The following is a 24,496-nucleotide window of genomic DNA, read 5'->3' on the forward strand; positions in this document are numbered from 1 at the left end:
TTATCGCAGCTAATTGGATACGGCCCTTTGTATATACAATTGAAGATGGGATTAAATAGAATTTTTTTTTCTGTAAATATTCTTAGGATAGCAGAAATTATTGTTGTTTACAAACTCTGGCAGTTTAAAGTATACTCCTTTTAAAATACAAAGGTTTGATTAAAACACTTGAAAGTGATTTACAGTCTCCTCCGTCTGCCAATGTTGTAAAATCCATTAAAACACAAGTACATTATTTGCTTCATATTGTGCAGTCATGTTGACTTAAATTTATGCTTGTTTTCAAATAACTTCTTACATCACTGTCCAAATAATTATATCTGTTTGCTTATACCTATAGGCTTAGGTGATTCATGAACTCCATTTATTTGTCACATCCCAATAAAACCATTGTAGACGCTGTCTGCATTGTCTCTTACGTGACAGAAGCCATGTACACTAATTAACATGCAAGCCACATTATCAGCTCCCTGAAAAAATGTCTTTGTAGTACTCCGTGGTTTCTCAGGTGATTCCTGGTGCTGATTCGATATTTCTCAGTCTTATTCTTCCATCCTCCCTCTCCCTGTTTGCTTTGCCTTGTTACTGTTTTGCAAAAATTAATGACCTAAAACAAGGACAAACAGAAAGATACAACAGATCATTCTAGGAAAAGAGTAAAAACAGATCAGATAAGAGAGGCAGAGAGAGAGAGATTATGAATATATCCAGTACATACTGCATAATCATTATCTGCAAGGACGTAAAAAAATGTTTTGTTGTGGTAAGCCTTTGTCAGCTGTTTTGACAAATCAAGTTGTTGACTAAACTAACATATGAATCCTCATTTACCAAGCACTGTAAAACTGTTGAATGCAAATCTACAGCATGGATACATTTACAGAGACAATACTTTGCCAAAATCATAGTAATAACAACTGTAGATTATACATTAGTATAAATCACACTCATGGACATTATTTAGAAACAAAGAGACAAAATAGGAAATAAAATATACTTCTCTAGTCTTCTGTTCAAGATACCTTTATACAATTAGAGCATCCCTGGAAACGTAACCTAAAAGATACTCTACTGCTTCTCCAAGTTATAGAAATACTGCAGCAAATGCATGTACCAATGGAGTATATGGAGTATATTTTTTGTACTTAAATTAGGAAATGCAGTAGACTTCACCTATTCCTATTGTGTCTTCAATGCATTTGTTTAATTGTAGACACTCGTTGGCACTCTATAAAGGATAATAATTATTATAGATGTGTGCAGACCCCAAGTTTTGGTTTTGGTTATAATTTTAAATCATCCGCATGTTTTGGTTTTGGCAGAACCATCCTCAACTGTTTTGGTACAGATTCTGTTTTAGTTGTGGATTTTTTTGAAAATTGTATAAAAACAGCTGAAATCATGCAACTTGGACCTGTTTTTGACCCTTTAGTATTATTAACATAAATATCATTAATTTCCGGTAATTTTCAGTAAATTTTGACCACCTCACAGCACCTGAAATGTCAAAGGAGGGACATAAATGTAATCTAAAACACTTGAGATCCGGTTTTTAAATTAGAGTTCCTAACTGTGAAAAGACCCAAATTAGGACTCTGTTATACTCAAAACCCCAAAGTGATTCCAAACTGGGATTCACTAAATATACACACACACAGACATACACACACACACACACACTATTGGTCAAAGGTTTTAGTACACCCCCTTTTGCCCAATTTTTATTGAAATTTAAGCAAGTGACCGTTGTGGTAAACTGTAACAGGTTTTAAAAAAGGTTAGCAAAAGCTGAAAAATAATCTCCTTTTCAGAATTGTATAAAATGGCCTTTTCAGAGAATGAGTATTGGGTTAAAAACTTACAACTGTTCCCCAGCAATGAAAAAGTGACTTGTCTGGGCCATGAAGCGCCCATCGGTAGACTACTGAAGACCGGAAAATGATCTTATGGGTCAAAGAATCAAAATTTTAAATCTTTGATTCATCATTCTGGGTTTTTCAGATGCTGTTGAGTAGGGGAAAAGATGATGCCTCAGTGTGTGGAGTTCTTTTACTAAGCGGCGGCTATTTTGCTTTCCAGCATCTTTAAGTCCAAAAAAGTAAAAGGGCAATGCTTTTAACAGAAAAACATCCTATGTTTTGCTCTTTTATTTTACATTTTGGGAGTAAACACCCCATTGTCTAATAAATAAACCCCTCTTGCACCAACTGTCAAATATAGAGGAGGTATTGGACTAAGGGCTCATTTGCTGGACCCCTAGTTGGCATCTTGCATAGAGTATAGAAAAAGGGAAATAAAGTACTCTCTTTTTTGGGGCACAAGAATCTACTATTCTTGTGCCCAAAGAGAGTACTTTCGTTCCATTTTTTTATATGCTGTTCTTACTCTAATGGGTGCACCTCCATAAGGATAATATATCCATGATACTACTATCCGCATTTGCATTTTTATTAATTTGGAGTAATTCTACCTTCATCTTAATTTATTTGGCACCAGTGCTCAGAGTCTCCCGTTTTCCCTTCCCTAATATTACAAACTTGCATAGAGTGACTGGCACCTTGAACCAAAAGAGCTACCACAGCATTTTGTAGAGCCATGCTCCTTTTGTGTGACCTGTGATTTTCTCTATGATTTTATATTTGTACCCATTTGTGGATTATTTGATTTCAAGTTTTGGTTGAAGAGCTTTAATGATAGTTTTCTTACATGCTGCACATGTTCCACATTTGTAAAGTCCTGGTGACTCTGTATTGAGCCATGTGTTGTTAGTTGTCAAGGACCCCAATAAAAGGAAATATTTTCTCCAGAACTGAAAGAAATACTTAGAAAATGTATTTAAAAATCCACTAGGGATAGTGTCTATGGCAAGGCAATTCTATTTGGAGTAATACCCCTGGTTCCCATGAATGTGAGTCATCTATGTGAATTGTGTCTGCGATACTATGATACTCAAAAGGACAAATACCTTACTCACATTGGGGGTCTACTCAGCATGTTAATTATTGGGGCCCGTGTGGCCCCCAATAAATAAGTATCCAACTTGTTGCGAGTAGCAGCAGTGCATACAAAAGAATCCTGCATCAGACCAGAAGGGCCAAACAGGTGTGGAGGGATCCAATTGGATTACTCTTCACAATCCTGGACCTCATTCCCATAGGAGGGAGCAGGGGTGCTAGAACAAACGCCATCTGATGATGAAACCTAACAAAAGGCATATAGATTACCTGTCCTCGGTAACCTTACATTTACAAAAACTCTTGGGCGGGACAGCAGAACAGAGTCCAGAAAGCATAACTGCTCTGTCAAAAGCGAGTTGGTTGAGGGCTATGGGGTAAGGTGTGCGGTCTGGCTTTACTTTATTTAAGTATTGTAAAATGTCAAAAAAAGAACTTTAGTCACAGTCACTGATGAGGCAGGTTATGGATATGGGTATATTCTTGCTTGCTCTTTCTATAAAAATTAAACAAAGTTAATCTTCATGGAGCTTTAACTTAATTGATTTTAGAGTCCAAATTATTTAAAAAAGTGATAGGACCCTTGTATACCTGTATTATTACAAAACAAGGACATCTAGTTCATGCAAAATCAAAGAGAACATGTTTTGTTCGTAAATATTTTTTGGCTTACTGTACCATCAGTATATCTTTATGTGGTTGTTTAACGTACAGCTCTAGAATCTATAACACCTTTAGAAGTCAGATGTAAAAACATTATTTTCTGTATTTTGGATTTATTTCAAGAACTCAAGCTTCAGAATCATCTTGCTTCTCTCCAGAGTCTTTTTTCATGGACAGTTAGAGCTAGATTAAGGGTCGCATCAGCCTAGGGCTGAGAATGATCAAGGACCAGTGGTGGCTCCAGAGGTGGGGCTGCATCGCAGTCTAAAATTCAAATAGGGGAGCCACACCAACTGCCCTTCCTTCCACTGTCTAACATCGCCAGTAGGGACTCACTGGCAGTTGGTGTGGTTCCCCTATTTGAATTTTGGACTGTGCTGCAGCCCCACTGTCAAGGACCTATTGTGAAGAGCCATGACAAGTGCTGTGTGGGTGTGACCAGTACCATATGAGTGTGTACACAGAACACCTCCTACATTATAAGCTCCAAAGTCTCCCTAAATACGTAAAAGTAGGAAAATTGCATCATCAATTGTACCTGGAGTGTGATTGCACGATTTGTGCTATTGCACAGTAGGGACAGGGCCATGCTGACTCCATTCGCATCAAATCATGTTAGGAAGACCACAGACTGAACACTTTACTGGGGATCTGGAAGGATGGTTTACTGTCGAGGGAGAATTCCCTGGACATTGTGGGTCGCCCATAATGGCTAAATGGTGCATGTATATATTACATGTCGCATACCAAGTATTATTATCTTAAGGCGGCACAAAATGTACAGTGTCATACAGAGTAAACCTACAAAACATTTCACATAAACATGGTATTAGGTCTTGAATACAACGTTACACAATTAAAGCAAATATTTGTTTTGGGTGATATGTTTTAGTGTAAATTGCACACATACTGTAAATACAATACTAGTGAATAAACTGGATCTAAAGCTGCTCACACATTTTGCCTAGTCACCAGATTTGCAGATCAATGAGCAATTTACAGAGCCAGATTAACAATGGGACAGATGGGACAACAGCTCCAGGCCCATCATGACAACAATCCTGATAACCAGCTGCTCAGCTGCCCACACGGCTTGCCATAAATCATAAGTATTAAAATTCAGTTTCTGTTTTCCTTACAAAAAGTATGCAATCTGTTTTTAGTTTTATGTATTTAGGGAGATAGTATATGGGGCAGGTAGTGTAAGGGCTGTACACACCCACGTGGCACTAGCCACAACCACAGAGCATTGGCCACAGCTTTGTGGTTTCTACCAATAGGCCATTGATTATTTCCAGCTCCAGGCCATTGTGTCCCTTGATCTGGCCCTGGCAATTTGAGAAGTGTTGTGTATACTAAATGACATTAAGCATTTAAGGCAAAAAATCAGACCACAATGTGCATTTGGTGACTCTATGCTTCCCATCTACTCGGATATGTATTCTGCTCTCACAGGTACTGGTGAAGGTTTTCAGCTGTTACATTTTACCTGCTTGCTTGATAACATCTAATCCAACTGAATCAAATTATGATCTGGCATGAAAAGGCCACACAAAGTAATAATTTGTCAAAATTACCAAATAGCCAATCAAATTTGCCTGTGTGTGGCCAACTCAAAGCACAACCCAAACTTTAATGGAGTCTTTGCCAGTTGTATGTTCTCCCATTGTTGAGCAAATTGCAGTATCCCAGAAAGTTTACTTGAAGCTGTACTACAGGTATAATGGACACGCTACAAAGTTATCTGTAGCTCTTGATGTGAGGCTTGAGTTTGCTTATGGACAGTCTACTGTTTGCAGTACAGTATGTGGGATATATGTTACAAATCCACCACTAAACGGATCATGCCCTTTCTAGGAAACTTTTTTTACACCACCTGAACCCACTTATACTGTATATCTGTTTTTAATTTTGAGTGTACAATAAACTGCTAAATCATTATATACAGTTGTGCAGTAGTGAGTCATGTTGTTGTTTTTTTTCCCAACATTAATTTAAAAAAAGAAAAAATATCACATTTAATTATTTTGGCAAATAAGTATTTTTTTTTGTCTTAACACAATCAATTCCTTATTAACCTTACTCATTTTCATGTTGCTTGGTCATTCTACTAATGCTTCTTAAGCCATTTACTGTACAGTATGTCACCAGATGTACTGACTGCGCAGTCTATTTTTGTCCTTTAGCCCAGCGTGTTCTTTGTTTAGTCTGTTTCATACAATTTCTTACATGCAACTTTCTTAGCCCTTAGCAGCTTCCTCAGAGAATCATATTGGTTTTCATTTTGCATTACTAACATAGCTGGCACTAAGCTCTGATGCATTTAATATTGCATTTGTAGTTCATCCCATAGTTTCCGTGCTCCACTCATCAATCCCCACCCGGTTAAAGATTCATATGCTCTCATTCTTATGTGATTAAAGTCAAACTTCTAAAATGTAAAATTTTTATGTTGGTGTGCTTTAATCTTTGTCTGTGTATTAAATCACACATTGACTTCTCAGTAAATAGTGAGTTTTCTACTTCAGGCACATTTGAGACAATTCCACCTGGAGAGCAGTACAGAACACTAAAAAAATAATGAAAAGAAATGAAAGCAGAGAGCACTACATTGCCAGGACTGGCCAGCAGTGCATTTGTCTACAGTGATAAAAAGTCAGGGCTGTAGTGAAGGGTGTGTGACTGTTGCCATTGCCCAGTGTGCAAGGCCGAAGAGGCAGCATCATTGCTTTCCTTAAAGGCACATGTTACAGCTTGTGGGGTACCTTGCACTCACTCTGCTGCATAGAATGATGCAAGGCACGTGGAGTTCCGCTGAGACCTCGGTACCGGGGAAATTTAGCCACTGGAAAGAGCGCAGCTGTTCCCTATCAGAAAAAGTGTATTAAGAGAGCAGGGGGCCCATGTTTGGTTTCTGTCCGGGGCTCCCTACTCTCTGCCCAGCAGGTGGCAGCACACTAAGTGCAGCAGTAGACTCCAGGTACTGTACTAGTAGACTCTAGTGCTGTGCCAGAGTCTACTGCGCATGCTCCACTTTCCTGGCGATTTCCATACTGCGGATGCACAAAATGCCACTCCATTTTGCCGGTGATTTGTACAGCGCTGTTACTGATGAGTTGAAACTCTGGTGAGGTAAGTATTGAAGAAAGGAGTGCAGGGTGGTATGGGCCTCCTTGGACTCAGGGGCTCAGGTTCACCACACACCCTGCACCCATTATAGATATCCTCCTGCCCATCATTTCTATGGTCTACCACAACATTGCACTGGGCATGGTATCGCTTCCACTGTACTCCTGGGCCCTGACAGGTGCTCGGAATTATTTGTATTCAATGCACCCTCTTGGCTTCTGGCACCCATCTTCCTGCTCCCCCAGTACTTATTGTGTGATGTTATGACATCAGGTGTGTCATGGGCAGAGTCTGCCGCGCTGCTACAGTGCTGCAACAAGTACAGCTGTTTCCTCCGCATGTAACACATTAGATTTGGGAAAACCCAACTTCAAGTACTGTAGAATTACCCAAATAATCTAAATCCTTTCTCCATTGTCCACCTAAAGTAAATAAACATCTTATTTTATTTCCATGAATTTTTCAGTTTTGCAAGTTAGTGTTAACTAATCATATTTATCATATAAAGTGGTGCTTGAAAGTTTGTGAACCCTTTAGAATTTTCTATATTTCTGCTGAAATTTGGCCTAAAACTACCTCAGATTTTCATGCAAGTCCTAAAAGTAGATAAAGAGAACTAAATCAAACAAATGAGACAAAAAATAAGACCAGCTCATTTTTTTATTGCGAAAAATTATCCAATATCACATATCTGTGAGTGGCAAAAGTATGCAAACCTTTGCAATCAGTATCTGGTATGACCCCCTTGTGCAGAAAAAACTGCTTCTAAACATCTCCAGTAATTGTTGATTAGTCCTAAACATCAGCCTGAGGAATTTTACCCCTTTCCTCGGTACAAAACAGCTTCAACTCAGTTATGTTGGTGGGTCTCCTCCCATGAGCTGCTCACTTCAGGTCCTTCCACAACATTTTGATTGGATTAAGGTCAGGATTTTGACTTGGCAATTCCAAAACTTTTAATTTATTCTTTTTCAATCATTATTTGGTCGAAAGACTTGTGTGCTTATTGTCGTTGACCCACGTTCTCTTGAGATGCAGCTCACGGACAGATGTCCTGACATTTTTCTTTAGAGTATTCTGGTATAATTCAGAATTCATTGTCCTATCAATGATGGCAAGTTGTCCTGGGCCAGATGCAGCAAAACAGGCCCAAACCATGATACCACCACCACCGTGTTTCACAGATGGTATCAGCAGAGCGCGCATACTCGAAAGGAGGCGTGGCTTTGCGGAAAGGGGTCGTGGTCAAGACCCGTGAAGCCATGCCCCATATGTGTGCCGATATTGGGGGCGTTACTGCCTCCCGTTCTCTGCACACAGTAGGCTTCCCCAGCGCTCCTGCAGCTGCCTGTCAATCTCTCCCTGCCTGTCTCCATGTCATGGTGACACCATCTGATGGGATGACACCAAAATAGCAGAGCAGCTCTGCTATTTTGGTGTCACCCCCTCGGATGGTGTCACCTAGTACGGCCCGCACCCCCCTAGTGACACCAGTGGGTATCAGGTTTTTATGCTGGAATGCAGTGTTCAGCTTTCTCCTAATATAATGCTTCTCATTTAAACCAAAAGCACTATTTTGGACTCATCTGTCCACAAAACATTGTTCCAATAGTCATCTGGCTTGTTTACATGATCTTTCGCAAACTGCAGACGGGCAGCAATGTTCTTTTTGGAAAGCAGCTGCTTTCTCCTTGCAATCCTGCCATGCACACCATTGTTGTTCAGTGTCCTCCTGATGGTGGACTCATGAACATTAACATTAGCTAATGTGAGAAAGGCCTGCAGTTGCTTAGAGGCTTGGATTCCTTTGTGACCTTGCAAACTAATGGACGCCTTGCTCTTGGCATAATGTTTGTTGGTCGACCACTCCTGGGGAGGGTAATAATGGTCTGGAATTTCCTCCATTTGTACACAATCTCTCTGACTGTTGATTGGTGGAGTCCAAACTCTTTAGAGATGATTTTGTAACGTTTTCCTGCCTGTTGAGCATCAACAACTCTTCTTCTGAGGTCCTCAGAAAACTCCTTTGTTCTTGGCATGATACACTTCCACAAACATGTGTTGTGAACATCAGACTTTGATAGATCACTGTTCTTTTAAAAATACAGGTTGTCCACTCACACCTGATTGTTATCTCATAGATTAAAAATACCTGACTAATTTCACCTTCAAAATATTTGCTAAACTTAATGGTCCACATACTTTTGCCACTCACAGATATGTGATATTGGATCATTTTCCTCAATAAAAAAAAATGAGCATGTCTAATTTTTTTGGCTCATTTGTTTGATTTGGTTCTCTTTATCTACTTTTATGACTTGTGTTAAAATATGAGGTAGTTTTTGGCCAAATTTCAGCAGAAATATAGTTACTTCTGAAGGGTTCACAAAAACATTCAAGCACCTCTGTATGTATTATATGTTGTTGTTTTTTTTGTTTTTTTTCTGCACTACAAAAAATCTGCCTACATACCTACTCTATGGTTTAAAATTCCAATAATTTTGATGCTAACAATTGTACTTCTGCTGTATTTGTAAAACTAGATGACTTTTAATGCGGAACAGGAACAACTAAGGTGCTGGATATTGCTGTAATATTAGTACGTTTATGTATTACAAAACCTGTGAACTTCTTTTTAAAAGCCCTTCACATGTTCTGTAATACACAAGCTTTGAGACTGCCAAAGTACTGTATCTTCTTCAGAAACAACTTCTAAAGGAAATACTTTTGTGGTCTCAGAGCTGATTTATTACATCTATGCAGTTTCATGGATAACTTTTATCCTGGCCACATAAAAGTAGTTGCAATGTGGAGAAAAAAATAGCTTTAAATGAAGAAAAGGTTTGATAGTGTTACCACACAGATATGGTATTTTTAGACTTTGATATACTCTGAGGCCAGAATATACAGGCTCAATTATCAAGTTTATGCTGCAGTTTTAGAGTCCAAAATATTATAACAGATAAAATCCTGCAGAATCCAAGCAAACACTGTCTGACTGACCCTGGGTTAGAAGGAAAGCACAGCACAGATCTTTATTATAGGAAAAAATTAAGATTGTTTGCAGTTTTGTCTAATATGCACTAATATGTGGGCATAGTCACCTACTCTCCCAGAAGATGCAGGAGGCTCCCGAATATCAGGTAGTCCGACGCACCCCCTAACGATACTGGATTAGAACCTCTATACACTCCTTCCTATACCTTCTAATATCCTGCCTATACCTTCTAAGGATGACGCTAATTTGCGAATGCAGTTTATACAGTAAATAAGGACTCCAGACTTGGAATTTGTGGTTCCGAAGCACAAAGTATTATTCAAGTAAAAGTACAGTCAGTTACAAGCTATTAATCCATACACAATTCGGCACAAAGGAATTATACAGACCCAAGTTCAGTATATATACGTAGCGCCAGGGCAGTTTCTAGGGTCTGAGGCTCCCAGTGCGAGCAGTCAAAATGCGCCCCCCCTCGAAGCAGTAATATTGTGGAGTGGGCGTGGCGTCATCGTGAGGGGGTGTGGTATCACAGTAAGGGAGCGTGATCTAGAAAGACCACAGAATGACAGCCACCGTGACTACTGAGTACAGGGGTGTCTAACCTGTCAGAGGCAAAGCGCCGAAAAATCTATGTAGCTAAACAAAAGATAGACAGCATGCGCGCGCCGGAGGTGCGCGCTCAAAAAATGGGGTGTGGCCTAGCTGTCACAAGCCCACGCCGCATTTCTGTGTGCATGCCTGTGGTGTGACATTTGCAGAAGTATGACCTTGCATCACACCCGGTTTTAGTCGCGTTGGGAGCGAGCCCAGCCAGATCCACATAAAATACACTGCAACAAACCACTTCCACATAAAATATATTGGAAAAGCCAGAGGCACATAAACTACATTTTAAAACCACATCCACCTCAAATACATTATTAAATCCAGAACCACATAAAACACATTGAAAAAACATGATTCACATAATACACACTTCATTCCAACCCCCTCCCTTGCCATTCCATCCCGACAGGTCTTAGGCTTCCCCCCCACTGGCTCTCAGGCAAAAGTGCCCATTATGCAGTGCCGCCTGTAGTTGTCCCCATATGCTGTGTCCCCTGTATTTATGCCCCTTATGCAGTGCCCACAGTGGTAGTGTAACTTATGCAGAGCCCCCATTAGTAGTGCCCCCTGTAGTCATGTCCCCTGTAGTCATGCCCCCATCAGTAATGCCCCCAATAGTAATGGTCCCTGTTGTAGTGCCCCAGTAGTAGTGTCCCCAGTTGTATTGCCCCCAATAGTAATGCCCCCTGTAGTAGTGTCCCCTTTATAAATTCCCCAGTATTAATGCCCCTGTATTAGTGCCCCCAATAGTAATGCTCCCTTTGTAGTAGTGCCCCAAGTAGAAAAGCCCCAAGTAGTAGTGCCCCCAGTAGAAGTGCCCCTGGCCCCTGAGTAATGCACCCAGTAGTGGTGCCTCCTAAGCAATAACCCCAGTAGAAGTGCCCCCCGAGTAATGTCCCCAGTAGTAGTGCCCGGGTGCCCCCAGTAGTGGTGTCTCCCCCAGTAGAAGTGCCCCCAGAGTAATGTCCCTAGTAGCTGTGCCCAGGTGCCCCCAGTAGTGGTGGCTCCACCAGCAGAAGTGCCCCCAGTAGTAGTGCCTCCCCCCAAGTATTGTCCAGGCTGCCTGCACACACACAAAAAAAAAACAGTAACACTTACCTTCAGTCCCTCTCTGGCGTCCGCTCTGGCGTCCGCTCCGCTCGGCTGCTCCTCTCTCTGCACTATGGGAAAGATGTCATGACATCCTCCCATAGTGCACATTGTGGGAGCCGGAAGCCGGAAGCAGGAGCCTCCGTCTCCGTCTCCGGCTGCTCTGCTCTGCCGGGCGCCCGCTGGTAACTGAATCTCAGCGGGCGCCCGGCAGTTAACATGCTGTTTCTACAGCAGGGGTAGGAGGCAGCGCGCCCCGTGCGATTGCACGGGTCGCCCGCCCCTAGAAACGGCCCTGCGTAGCGCTTCCGGACCGGATGTTAGGCATCAGCAAGAAACCCTTCGTCAATCAGCATTCAGCACAAAGACCAAGACCCAGTGTTGGAGCACACATATTTATACCCCCCTGAAATAGACAACACAATAGAGAAGTTTGTTGCTGATGCCATTGGTCCTCAAGAGGGATGCATTTGTTACAGAGCATTTAACCGGCTGGTTCAAATAGACACAACCCAGCCTCCAACAACTGAGGGTCTCTGGTTTCCCGTCCCATGCAACATCCTAACAGTTATTCATATCATATACATTTTGCTGCTTGAAGTCTCTGCGGTCCATAAGTTGAGAATGCATGATGCGATCTCCACACCGATAATACCGGAATTCTGTTGAAAGAGTACGCATCAGTACAAAACCAAACACCGCTTACTTAGCATGTATAAAACCTTAGTTACCAAATAATCTTTATTTCACAGCATTTATACTAAATGCACAAACTTAAATCTTATCCCTTAAAGCTTATGGAACCTTGTATGTGGATATGTAATGTGTGAGTATGCGAGGTTTGATATAAAGACGCTAGTGAACTTGGAGCAGATACGTGCGCATAAAGCTAATGAACAGCGTTTTCATATAGGATCTTATGCATTCGCTAATATGCGATTAGTTACCAGCGCAATTGTGCGTATTAATGTGTGTATGAGAAATGGTGCACTTAAATCTCACTTACTAAGTGAACACCTAGCAGTGTGGAATGCTGAGCCTTATAGTTCCACTTGCCCCCTCTCTCAGCAGCCCCCACCCTTCCCAGGCTCAAAAGTAAAGTCCTTTGTTCTCCCAGACTCTTGTGTAGATGCTAATTAGCCCAGCTACAAGACCCAAACCTAAGATAACACTCTTGGCTTTGAAGGTATTTTATTGCAGGAAGCCTGCTAATGTAAGGTGTGTATTCGAGTAGGGCCACCTGGATTGAGAGCAGACGTTATATTCAGGAAGCTTGTCTACACAGGCTAGTTGTCACGTGGCCATTTGCTCTGTTTAGCTAATGCAATATATCCTTTAGGGGAATTATAATAATATACACTTTATCCAGTCCACCCAAACTACGTAAAGTCATGAAATGGGCTTTTGGTGAATCGCCGTAACTTATGGCGATGGTCACAGATACAATCACATGATGCTAATAGTATTATCGCCGCATGTACTAAAGTGTGAGCTTATCTAAAATGGTGCTTAGGCGGCCATTCGCAAAATGGCATCTTGCGGCCAGTCGCAAGATGGTGTCGCTGCGATTCAATTTTAAACTGATCTTGTCTCAGCCAATAATCCAGCTTTGACACCCCGGAATAGTGTCCCGATCTTCCGCATCCCTCCCACTTCCTTGTGAATTGGGCAGGATGGGGACAGGGCTAGAGGATGCAAAACATGTATTTTAGCCCTGTCCCCTTCTCGCAGTCCCACAATTCGCATCAGTTTGCCAAGACAAGGGTGGGACCTAATGACATAGGAGCCCGGCCTGCCCCCAAAGTGACAAGCTGTGTCTCCTCTCTGGGCTTCTCCTAGATTTCAAAAGTCGGCAAGTATGCAGGTTGGGGTATGTAATGGAATGTGAGGTTGGCAGTGAGTTAAATCTCACCAAAAATCGTCAAACATTGGCAATGATTTGATGCGTAAACCCTGTACTTACTACACAGTGATTAGTTGCAGGGTAGAAGAACAGGCCAACAAGTGGTGTTTTGCCCAAACCATAAATTGTAAACAGATTCTAATTGGTTGTTTAAATGTTCTGGCTATTTGTACTGTACAGAGCAGGTGGGCGTCATACAGACATGCTAAGGTTTTCTTTTAAATTTATAGAAACAAATCAAATCCATATTAATACTATTTACTGCATACATGGAAGCTCAGTGTGATAGATTGTGTGCAGGTGTGGTTTAAATGTATTGCTGGAGACAAGTGTGTCTTAAGATGGGTACACACTATACAATATGCTATATCAAAGAAACATTGTATACTGTATACCTTGAAAACCACCCAATTCATTATAAAAATTGGATGGTTTAATCTTCCCATCGGATGTGCTGCACATCAAATGACGATGGGACCATGCAGTATAGTTGCATTAGACATGTACCGATATATTGCACTGTTGTACAGCGCATTGTGCAATGTGTAGGGTGATGCAATATACTGTTGCATTGCTGGGTCACCTGGTCGTCCAGATGTGTACCCAGCTTTATGGCAACTAGATGACTGTTAAGCTGGCCACACACTAGACCAACTTTCATCCAACCATCCAACTAGTTTTCTGGTTGGAATGAAAATCTGGTAAGGTATGGGAGTAACTGACGATCAGCAATTTGCTCCTAAATGCCAGAAAACAGATGACAGTGGTCGTCAGACAAGTTTGTTAAATGTTTGATCTAAACAATTTGTTCAAACAACAGTTTTTGTCCATTTTCTGGCATTTGGGAGCAAATTGCTGATTGTCATTTGCTTTCATACCTTACCAGATTTTCATTCCAACCAATCAACTAGTTGGCTGGTTGGATGTAAGTTGGTCTAGTGTGTGGCCAGCTTTAGAATGAAAATCTGGTCATAATGGGAGCAAATGCCAATCAACCATTTGCTCCAAAATACCAAAAAATAGGCACAAATGGTCGGTCAGATGTAACCAACTTGTCTGAAAGTTTGTCTTCACCCATTTTCCAACATTTGGAATTATGGTTTGCTCCTATACATTACCAGATAATCTTTACATTTGTGGGCAGCTTTAGTGGTTTCTAAAAGCAATTTTGTCATTAGGCAGAAGGTAATTTGTGTTATGATGCAGCTTCAAATTCCTGCTTGTAACTTCATACAGACAAACCATGCAGACAAGCCTTGCACACTTGAAAAATGAAAGTTATGGCCCAAATGTAATTGTTTCTGATTTGTTAGTATTGTTGTACTCTCTGTTGTAGTTTTTATGCAGCAGTTCGTTTTAAGACAAAAACAGGTTTGTTGTACCTTTAAAATGAATTATCACCTGTAATTTAACCACTATCTTTCAGAAATGTATTTTGGTGTCCGCAAATCACAGGCCATTACATTTGGGCATATAGTATATGCAAACTTTTAATCTACAACCATCCTTCCAAGTTGAGTAACAATAAATATTTAACTATTTCTTCATAGGGAAATCACACACAGGACACACTACTGCAGAGGTTTTAGAGATTTCCATGGTTGAGCACAGGTGACTTAGGGCCTGATTCAGAGCCGGACGCTCTGACCAGAGCGCTCACTCTGAATCAGGGCCCTCCTCCATGAAAATGGAGCGGCCTCCTGGCCGCTCGCATAGCTGTGGGTGACCACCCACAGCATATGCGAGCGGCCAAAAAGATGGTCGCGATGGTCTTGACCATCGCGACCATCGGACTTGCGACGGAGACCCTGCGGTATGGTCTCCCTGCCACAAGCCCTAGAGTGATTTTGGCTCTATCAGAGCCAAAATCACTCCAATCGACATCACTAGTGATGTCAGTGGGGCCGGCTTCAGACGGTAGGTGTTCCCATGGGAACGCCTCCATCTGGCCACCACGCCCCCGGCACGCCCACCAAAGGGGGCATGCTGTCAATCAACATTGACAGCACGCCCCCTTTGGTGCGAGACCCCGAGCGATGGAAAACCCGTCGCTCCCCGGGTCTCGCGCATGCGCATGACGGAGCTCCCTCCGTCGTGCGCTCCCTCCGTCGTGCGCATGCGCAGTGGGGAACATCGACCCACTTGCGAGCGTACTGCCGCTTGCGAGTGGGTCTGAATGACCCCCTTAATTAGAACCTCAGTCAATTTGATTTAACCACCTGAGCTCAACCATGGATATCTCTAAAACCTGAACCGTTTCCCACAAATATCTGCAGTCTAGATTGTCTGCAGCTTTCTGACTGTCAACTGAGCATACCCACCCAACATGCAATATGAGCTAACTGTTTGGGGTGTTTGCCAGCGATATGTGAACTTGCAGCTTATTATATCTGGTGACTTTTATTCTGAACACTGAAAAACGTGGGATGACGAGTATGCGGCAAGTTGTGTTTTATAATCTTGGTTTTCTAGTGGTTATCCAGCCTTTTTTGCCTATAAAATATTCAACAATTTGTAACTCACCTCAAAAAAGGTGATTTGGGAAAATTGCACTATTATCAACTAGACGTTAGCCTTCTGATTGGTCTGTATGGACTTGTAAATTGTACATATTTGTCTCTGAGCTCAAAAATTCAGCCAGACCATTTGCAAAGTTCACATGTGGTATTGCTGTACTCACATATTACATGTTTTTGGTCTACTAACATATACACAACCAGTAATAGCACACTTTTTTTGTTTATTCCTTAGAGTTAACTAATTATCTAAAAGCAGTTTTTATTTCCATATTATAAATTGTATTTTTTTTTCCAATAAGTTTGCAAATAAAAGTCCTCTCTTTTTGCCACAAAACAAAAACATACCATCGGGCTGGCTCAAAGTTGCAGGCTGCTGCTACCTCTGTAGTGTTTTTTGCTCTGTAATGTCTTTTGTATGCACAGTTAAAGAACATCGACCATTTGCGTGAATATTAGCATTGTGTGCAACTCAGAGTCAGACCCTATATATTGCTTTTGCTGGGCATGCACTATACAATTATCTGTCAGACATCTGTCTAATCTGGCTGGTTGGAATGAATACCTGGTAATGTATGGGAGCAAATGACATTCGACCATATGGGTTAGGATAAGGGTAAAGGTTAGGCACTAGGAGAGACAGTTAGGGTTAGGCACTAAGGGGAGGGTTACGGTGAAGACTAGGTTTAGGAAAAAATGTGTTGACAATTTCTGTGTTGACCATCCCCATGTTGACCTTTTGTACCTGTCAACCTTCTGTACTGTCTAACTTTTGTCATGTCAACTTTTTTCCATGTTGACCTTTTGATATCGACCAAATTAGTGTTGACCATTTTATTGTCGACCTTTTGTACCCAGCAATACCAGCAGAGAGGAGCAGCTGATGGGGAAATGTAAAGGCACAATGTCGCAATGACCTGATCACTGATGGATGATATATTATTGATGCATATTAAATCGATTTTAATGTTAAGAAACATGAATAGTTTTAAAAAAATAATAATAAAATTGTGTTGGGTAAGTTATACATAAATGTTCTTCACCTAACTCAATCATAAAAAAATTACAATATTTTAAGTTTATGGAAAAAATATGAGCCAGTCAAGGGGTTAAGATGAACCCAGCCTGTTGCAGACCATCCATCTGGAACATTGCTCTCCGGAGGCTGCCTATTCCTAGACAGCTGAGAATGAACTGTACCATTGAATGGTAGGCACCTGGAGCACTCTCTGGTGGTTTTCCCTGGCCAGTGAGCAGGGTAGGAGCTGGAACTTCCCTGTGGCTGCTCCTGCTCTGCTCTGTTCTAGTACTGGTTCTGCTGCCATCCCCCACCATCATTGTGTGTAACCCTGAGCACTCTGACTACAACTGTAATTTCCTGTGCACAGCCACGGTTCCCTGCAACATGGCATCTGGGGACCTATTTAAAGTATTCTACACTCCACCCCACAACAGTCCTCAGATAGGTGGTTGCTTGCAGCTGGAGGGTGGCTGGCCGTCTGAGTGCATTTTGCATGTGAAGGCCATGGGATGGGACAGCACAGTGCATTGATTGGGCAGGTGGGGTCTGACAGCCTTGTAAAGCGTGCATTGACTAAAGGTTGGCTAGTGCTGTAATGGAAGGAGGGTGTGTACGGGGGATGTAGTTAAATTGCCAGCGGACGGGATGCGGGCCACCAAAATACCAACGCTGGAAAATACGCTGCCTGGCAAAATGCAGACACTGTTATCCTGAAGGAGAATTCTGAACCTCTGGACCGCGGTAAGTATCAAAATTTTCCGGGGGATGGGGGGGTTAGGTTTAGGCACCCCAAGGTGGAGATTAGGGTTAGGCACCCCCAGGGAGGGTTAGGGTTAGGCCACGAAGAAGAGGCATTAGGGTTAGGCACCCCCGGGGTTTGGTTAGGTTTAGGCAACCCCCTGGGAGGGTTAGGTTTAGGATGCGGTAAGAGGGGATAGGGTTAGGCACCACTGGGAAAGGTTAGGGTTAAGCACTAGGGGGAGGAAGTTAGGGTTAGGCACCAAAGAAGGTTTGGTTGGTGGGGGAGGGGTAAGGATAGTATACTTACCACCCCTGTCGATATCTTCAGCATTCATGCTTTCGGCATCAGGATTTGAATCTGCGGCTATTTAGCCACCTGTGTATGGTACAGGTTGCAAAACTTGGGTGCAAGGTGGTCTAGAGTACTAATAATACAGGTGACTTATTGATTGCTGCAGATTCTCTTGAAAATTATTGTTGCCAATCACAATGCAATGTTATAAAATCACTCTCTACTTTATTATTCTCTAAAGTCTTTGCCACTTCTTATAATTTTTCTCAATATTTCAGTCATTCCTGTGCCACTTGCATTACAGTGAGGAAGGTGTATTATGACTGGCACATCTGTTTCCCAGGTGGGGCTGCAGCCGGTGTCCTTTCTGCAGACCTGTCCCTGAGGCTGCACTTATTCCATCTCTGCAGATTTGGGGCTATGTACTAAAGCTTGATGAGAGAGAAAATTGTGAGAGAAAAAGTATTAACCAATCAGCTCCTGTCATTTTTCAATCACAGCTTGTAAAATGTAAGTTAGAAGCTGATTGGTTAGTGCTTTATCTCTCACAGTTTTCTCTCTCTACAGTATTTGATAAATACCCCCCTAAAGGCCCCCATACATCAGAGATGGATTGCAGCAATCGTGCAATTTGCAATCGAGTGTGTATAAAAATCTGCAATTTATGGGCTTCACAGATTGCAGATTGCAACCAAAAAGTGATTGGAATTGTTTAATCAGATTGTCCAACATGTTGGATTTCACAGATCGATTGGGGGTGTAGATTGCTAGTGTATGGACATGATCAGCAGATTTCTAGCAGAATGATGGGCTTTTCAAGATTGCCAGATCTGTGTTTGCTGCAATCGATCTGCAAATCACTGAAAAAGATCTGTAATGTATGGGCGCAGATTGCTAGATTGGGAAATCCTAAAATCGGGCAATAAATCTTCAAATTGTTCAATTGTGGTTTTCAGATTGCTGATGTATGGGGGCCTTAAGTTGGTAATTTTTTTTTAAAATAAAACAAAAGTTCCTGCAGCAACTGTCTGTAATCTTGATTAATGAGTCCAACATATGGGGGACTTGGTATGTAAAATAATGATTTTAGAGGTTCTGCAGCAATCATTGACTCATCATATAAGTTTGGCATAAGATCACCCATGATTATTTTATTCATTAAAATGTCCTAGGTGAGTCAGCAGTAAGTAGAATACCTTATAAAAAGGCCACTTTGGTTAAATTTCAGTGAATATTTCAGTTTTTGTCACCACGCTTGTTTAGTAGTGGAAATCATTTCTAAACTATTTACATTCCATTTCACAAAACATTAATATACTGGAAAATATTTGGAATGAGAGGGGGTGCATTATAGCTCCTTGCCCTGGGTGCCATATTGCTAGAAACTGCTGTTTTTGCATCTTTTTCCCTATCTGCTTGTGTTCACAATTGGGCAAGCACACACTTGCAAAGGAATATTTCCAACGCACCCTGTTTTTCCCATCCACGCGGAGGCAGGCATACAGTAAATGACAGTATCAAGCAAACTAAGTTGTGTGCCCAATTAGAAGCCCTGAATGAGTTTAAAAAAATTCATCTATAGCTAATAAAAAAGCATACTGTATCAATATTCTGCCCAGAGCACCTTCTACAACTATCTGTCACAATATTAGAAACCAGGGCCAGGCTGGTCATCTTGCACTTCTGGCAAAAGCCAGAAGGGACTATGGCTTGATGGGCTGGTCCAGTCTTTAAACCTGGCCAAGCAGCTTCGGCTCCCAATGCTCTGCTTGGTGGGCTACTGAATGATGGAGGTGTGCCACGAGGACAGGCCCCCATGACTTGTGGCACACCACTATGAGACTTAACCATACCCCTTTTGTGACAAGCCACACCCCTTTTGCGTGTACACAGGGGGACTGCCAGGGCTGATCTGGAACTCCAGTCCATCCCTGTTAGAAACTCGACATCGTAAAAGTTGCAATATAAGAAACCTGTAAAACAGCATAAGATATTGTGATATCGATTTAAAAATAAAACCTAACTTATCTCCCTCTTTTTTTTCCAAACTGTTTTTATGAAAGTCAAAAAACAGTACAAAATGTTATAGTCATGTTATCCAATTATATCATAATCACAACTTGGATGTAATATTGCAATAAACAAAAAAATAGTACCATATATTTATGAATACAAGAGTACATAGTGACATATTGTGAAACAAATAAACAAAATCATAGTACAGTGTATTCTTCTATGGCATCAGAAGGAGGAGATAATATTTAGACAGAAACCTTATAGAACGACATTCACACTAATTAAGACTACATATTTGTCTTTGTTTTCCCAACCGGTAAACAATAAAATAACAATTTCAGTTTGACTAAAAACAAGGAAAAAATTTTGGAAGAGAGATGGAGAAAGATAGGGGGGACAGAGGAAAAATAAAAAGGGGTAATATAAGGGATGAGCCATGCATGCCCGGGCCCAATACTGCCAACATCTATCAGGTGTCAGTATTGGGGGGCCATGGAAGAGCATTCTGGTTTCATACCAAAGTGTGGATTTAAAACAATGTTATATTTGTCTCTTAAAATCAGCAAAGTGTCGATAAAGCTTTGCCAAATTTAAATAAATGTTCTGTTTTCTTTGTTTTATACAGAGAAGCGTCAACCCAATCCATTTTAAAAACATAATATAGATTCTCTTTAAACATCAAGAAGGAGGGGTAGGATGAATCCACTGTTAGAAATAAAAATTTTCGCTACAGCCAAAAGAATCAATAAGATTTTTTTTGTTATCCCGCAGAAAATCTAGTAGTTACTGAGAGATATCCCAACACCGCCCATTCCGGCGTCAATGGAACATAATTAACTAAGTCAACTAACACAAACTGTTTGATAGCAACCCAACATTTCTTAATGGCACTACAGTCCCATAGACAATGAAACAAGGATGCCTCCAGATTGGCACATTTCAGACACGCTGAAGAATTTGCAATACCTATAAGGTGACAACAATTGGGGGAAAAGTAATCTCTATAAAACAATCTATAGAACATCTCTGTATAAGTAGTAGCAGGGATTGTTCGAAGAGAATATTGAAGGTGTGCCCAAGATATCAGTATTAGATTTGAAAACCACTTAGTAATGCCCATGCTGAAAGTTCCCAGAAAGTAAGGAATTTGCAATATGCAATAAAAATTGTAATTAAGGTTCATAATACTGTTGGAAAAAACCAGGCCCAAATTACATGATTTTAGCTGTTTTTAGAATAAAAAAAAATATATGGATCCAAAACCAAAACACGTGAGGGTGGTTTTGGCAAAACCAAAACCTGACGATGAATTAGAACCAAAACCAAAACATGGGAGTCAGTGCACATTTCTATTACATACTGCTCATTTCTATTACATACAGTTACTGTATGTACGTAGTCTAGATACAAGTGCACACGTAAAGGATAAAAATCAGATTTTTGGGTGATTAAAGGCAGATCTGAAACTGTGAAGTCAAATCAATTCTGTAAAAATAATAGGGCTTACCATGAAAATTTAAAATACCTGTCCAATTCCACTTTATTAGTTTAATAGGAATATTCTTCCATGTAATAGTCCAACTGGGCAATAAGAAATTAGAATAGATGGATGTAAAGTGGCAAAATGTAATAAAAGTAATAAAATACTACGAGCTGGAGTGGTCAAAAACAAAATATAAATTCCTATAAAGCATACAGTATCTAGAGATGTGTTTAGAATCTAGGTAATCGCTCACTGTACTCAACTCAATCTTGCCTGCCCCAGTTCCAATTGTCAAACTGTTCTTATTTATTTAAATAAACTGTAACAGTGCTTTACACTGAATATGAAGAGCGCTTTAAATTTTCAGCTCCAACCCGCCGAGAAGTGTTAGCTTACAAAAGCCGATGCTTCATAAATATAGCCCCACCAGTCTAAGATACATACAACTTTAAAATATAAATGCAGTTTGCTATGCATGTAGAGTAAAAGAATGATCATTGTATATCCCACAAATGGACTTACAATACAACCGTGATTCAAAAGTTTCCTCTGGTGATCATTTCTCTATGCCCTTCATATGGTAGTACTGCCGCAATCATTGATTGTTATCGCATCTCATGGTTTTTAGTATTTTTGTAAAAATATTTTGAACTTGAAAAGTACAGCTGAAAGCCCCATGCATGAGTCAGCTATAATGTATGGGGATTTTTCTAATACATATACATATTTCTTATGGTCAATACTTTCAAAAGGGGTTTTACTGAAATGCCTATTGTCCAACATTTAGTAAATGTGTTTTTATCAAAGAATTTGCTATTGTCATTTTCTGTATCTAGTGCTTTTGTATATTGGGATCACACACTTCTAAAATATTCTATAATTATCTCAACCTAATGTTTATTCCCAATCCATTAGCTTTAAAGAAAATTCTGTGTAGTTCCTAATTGTAACATATGTTGTGTAGCTTTAATAATAAGTGTTAGTAGAGTTGTCTTCACAATTTATAATGTTATGTAATATATAAAGGGCACCTTCAATAAATGCCTATATACTGTTATGAACATTTATTAAAAATAAAAGGTGAAAGCAGACACTGCAATAGGTTATGCTTTCTATGCATCTTCTAAATATAAGATCATTCAACTCTGAAATAACAAATAGCATTGTACTTAAAGTATTATTGTCATAGGTTTCTACATGCTTTTGTTGAATGTTATTTTTGTAACAAGCATACAAGTGACTGTAAATTGTTCTTCTACTTCCAGGGCATGTACAGTTGCTGCAGTGGTGAAGATCCAAAGGCTATAGACCAACAACTCCCTACCTTAAACCATTGTTATCCACCACAAAGAATACCAGCCCTTTCAAATTCTGTAGCCCAACCACCACCACCATCTGCTCCTTTGCCATGTTCTAACTTTTTGCCACGAGAAAGGCGTATAGTAGAAAGATGGAGACATGCTCGGAGTCCTAACTGCTACAAAGATATGTATACTCCAACTCGTGCTGTCCATGAACCCAACAGCAAAGTGGCTCCTCCTCGCCATCCTCATAAGAATACGTTTTCTGATGGCTTTCACAGATATTATGGCCCTATTGAACCGGAAGGACTGTCAGATCACTTAGTTGAATCTGGGCAAGCATTTAGCAAAGACAAAAAGATATCACCATGCCAAATGTCGCCACCAACTCAAAGAGAACACTTCCTCGAAAATCCACCATCTTATTTTGCCATAGTGAGAGAAAAAGATGCTCCAGAGCCACCAGGTTGGCAGGCAAAGATTTCAAGAGGTCTTTATGAAAACTACCAATCAGGAAAGGAGAGGACTCCAAAATCCACTGGAGGAGCACGTGGAAGTCGTACACCAGAAACAGCAGCTAAAAAATTTGATCACATGGGAAGTAGTTACCAATCAAAGGGTGCATGCGAAATGGAATGTGATGTGTATAACACTGGAGGTCCAAATGCTAGCGCAAACCGTCCCAACAAATCTAGTGTAGAGGTATGTGATGGGCCCCACTACAGTGGCCACACAAGGTTTACATATGAAGATGAGCGAAGTTGTGGAAGAGATTGCCATCATCATCGAGATGAGATGGAAATGGAGTCCCAGCCCTTGCTTCACAAAAAGTCCAATCGTTCACATATGTGCCGAAGCCATTCTCACCCCTTAGTTATGGGTGTCAGTCAAAACAAATATGCTGACCTTTCAGATTCTGATTCAGATGTGTGTGAGAGAGAGCCTCCATGTGTAAAATCAGAAATGGGCCACAACTGTTGGTACTCTCCAAATTACTTCTGCACATACCCATCTAGAGAACGTCAGACATCATCTGCACCTCGTAAGCCTATGAGGTATTGGTCAGTGGATAAGTTAGGCAAATATCGTCAGTTAAGCAAGGAGTACCTTCCAGCCACATGCCATGGCTCTTGTTATTGTAGTAGCTTGGAAATGCTGCAGCCTCACTGCCACAAGGAGCCAAGATATGTCAGCTGCTCAGATGAAAAGCTAGAAAGGCGATTGGACTGGGAGCATTTACGTGGAGGTCATTGCTCTTACCTCCACCATCATCACCACTCTTGTGACTTAGCCCCCATACATCCCACCTCCCGTAGTTTGGAGGACCTAAGCCGATGCCATTTGAGGTGTCACAGACACATCTTCTCACCAGAATGCCAACCTAGGTCAAGTCATAGTGGAACCCTTTATAAAAGAAGGGGATCTGCACATTTCTCTAGTTTGGAGTCTGAGGTATGACCAGTAGAACACTCAACTTATTTCAAGGCCACCAATATTTAGTGTTGGAAAATTTACCGATGTCCTATATAAGTTGAAACCAAAACTTTTAATAAACTCAGCTATAGTGGTTAATGACTTTTGTTGTATGTGGGCCATACTGTTTGACTACAAATCTTAACAACCAGATTTTCACAAGTAAATACCAAGGATTTTTTGTGTTTCACAGTTACACTATTGCAGTTTTTGCATTTACTGGTATATATTTTGAGAGGACCTTACACTTAATACTCACTGGCTGGACCAGCAGAAGGAACCATTTGCAATCAAGTCATGGAAAGAGTTGA

The 24,496-nt window shown here is 40.9% G+C and overlaps 1 protein-coding gene across 1 annotated transcript in view; it reads left to right on the top strand.

The window, feature by feature from the left end:
• GRIN2D (glutamate ionotropic receptor NMDA type subunit 2D) overlaps positions 1–24,173 on the top strand; it is a 1,022,144-nt gene extending 997,971 nt beyond the window's left edge. Inside the window, exon 16 of the mRNA XM_088457418.1 lies at positions 22,677–24,173. Within this exon, the coding sequence (XP_088313544.1) occupies positions 22,677–24,170 (1,494 nt within the window). The 3' untranslated portion in view covers positions 24,171–24,173. The remainder of the gene's footprint in view (positions 1–22,676) is intronic.
• The last annotated feature ends 323 nt before the right edge of the window (positions 24,174–24,496 follow it).

Source organism: Taudactylus pleione, unplaced genomic scaffold (genome assembly GCF_031769625.1).
Source record: "Taudactylus pleione unplaced genomic scaffold, aTauple2 ptg000041l, whole genome shotgun sequence".
NCBI lineage: Eukaryota > Metazoa > Chordata > Amphibia > Anura > Myobatrachidae > Taudactylus > Taudactylus pleione.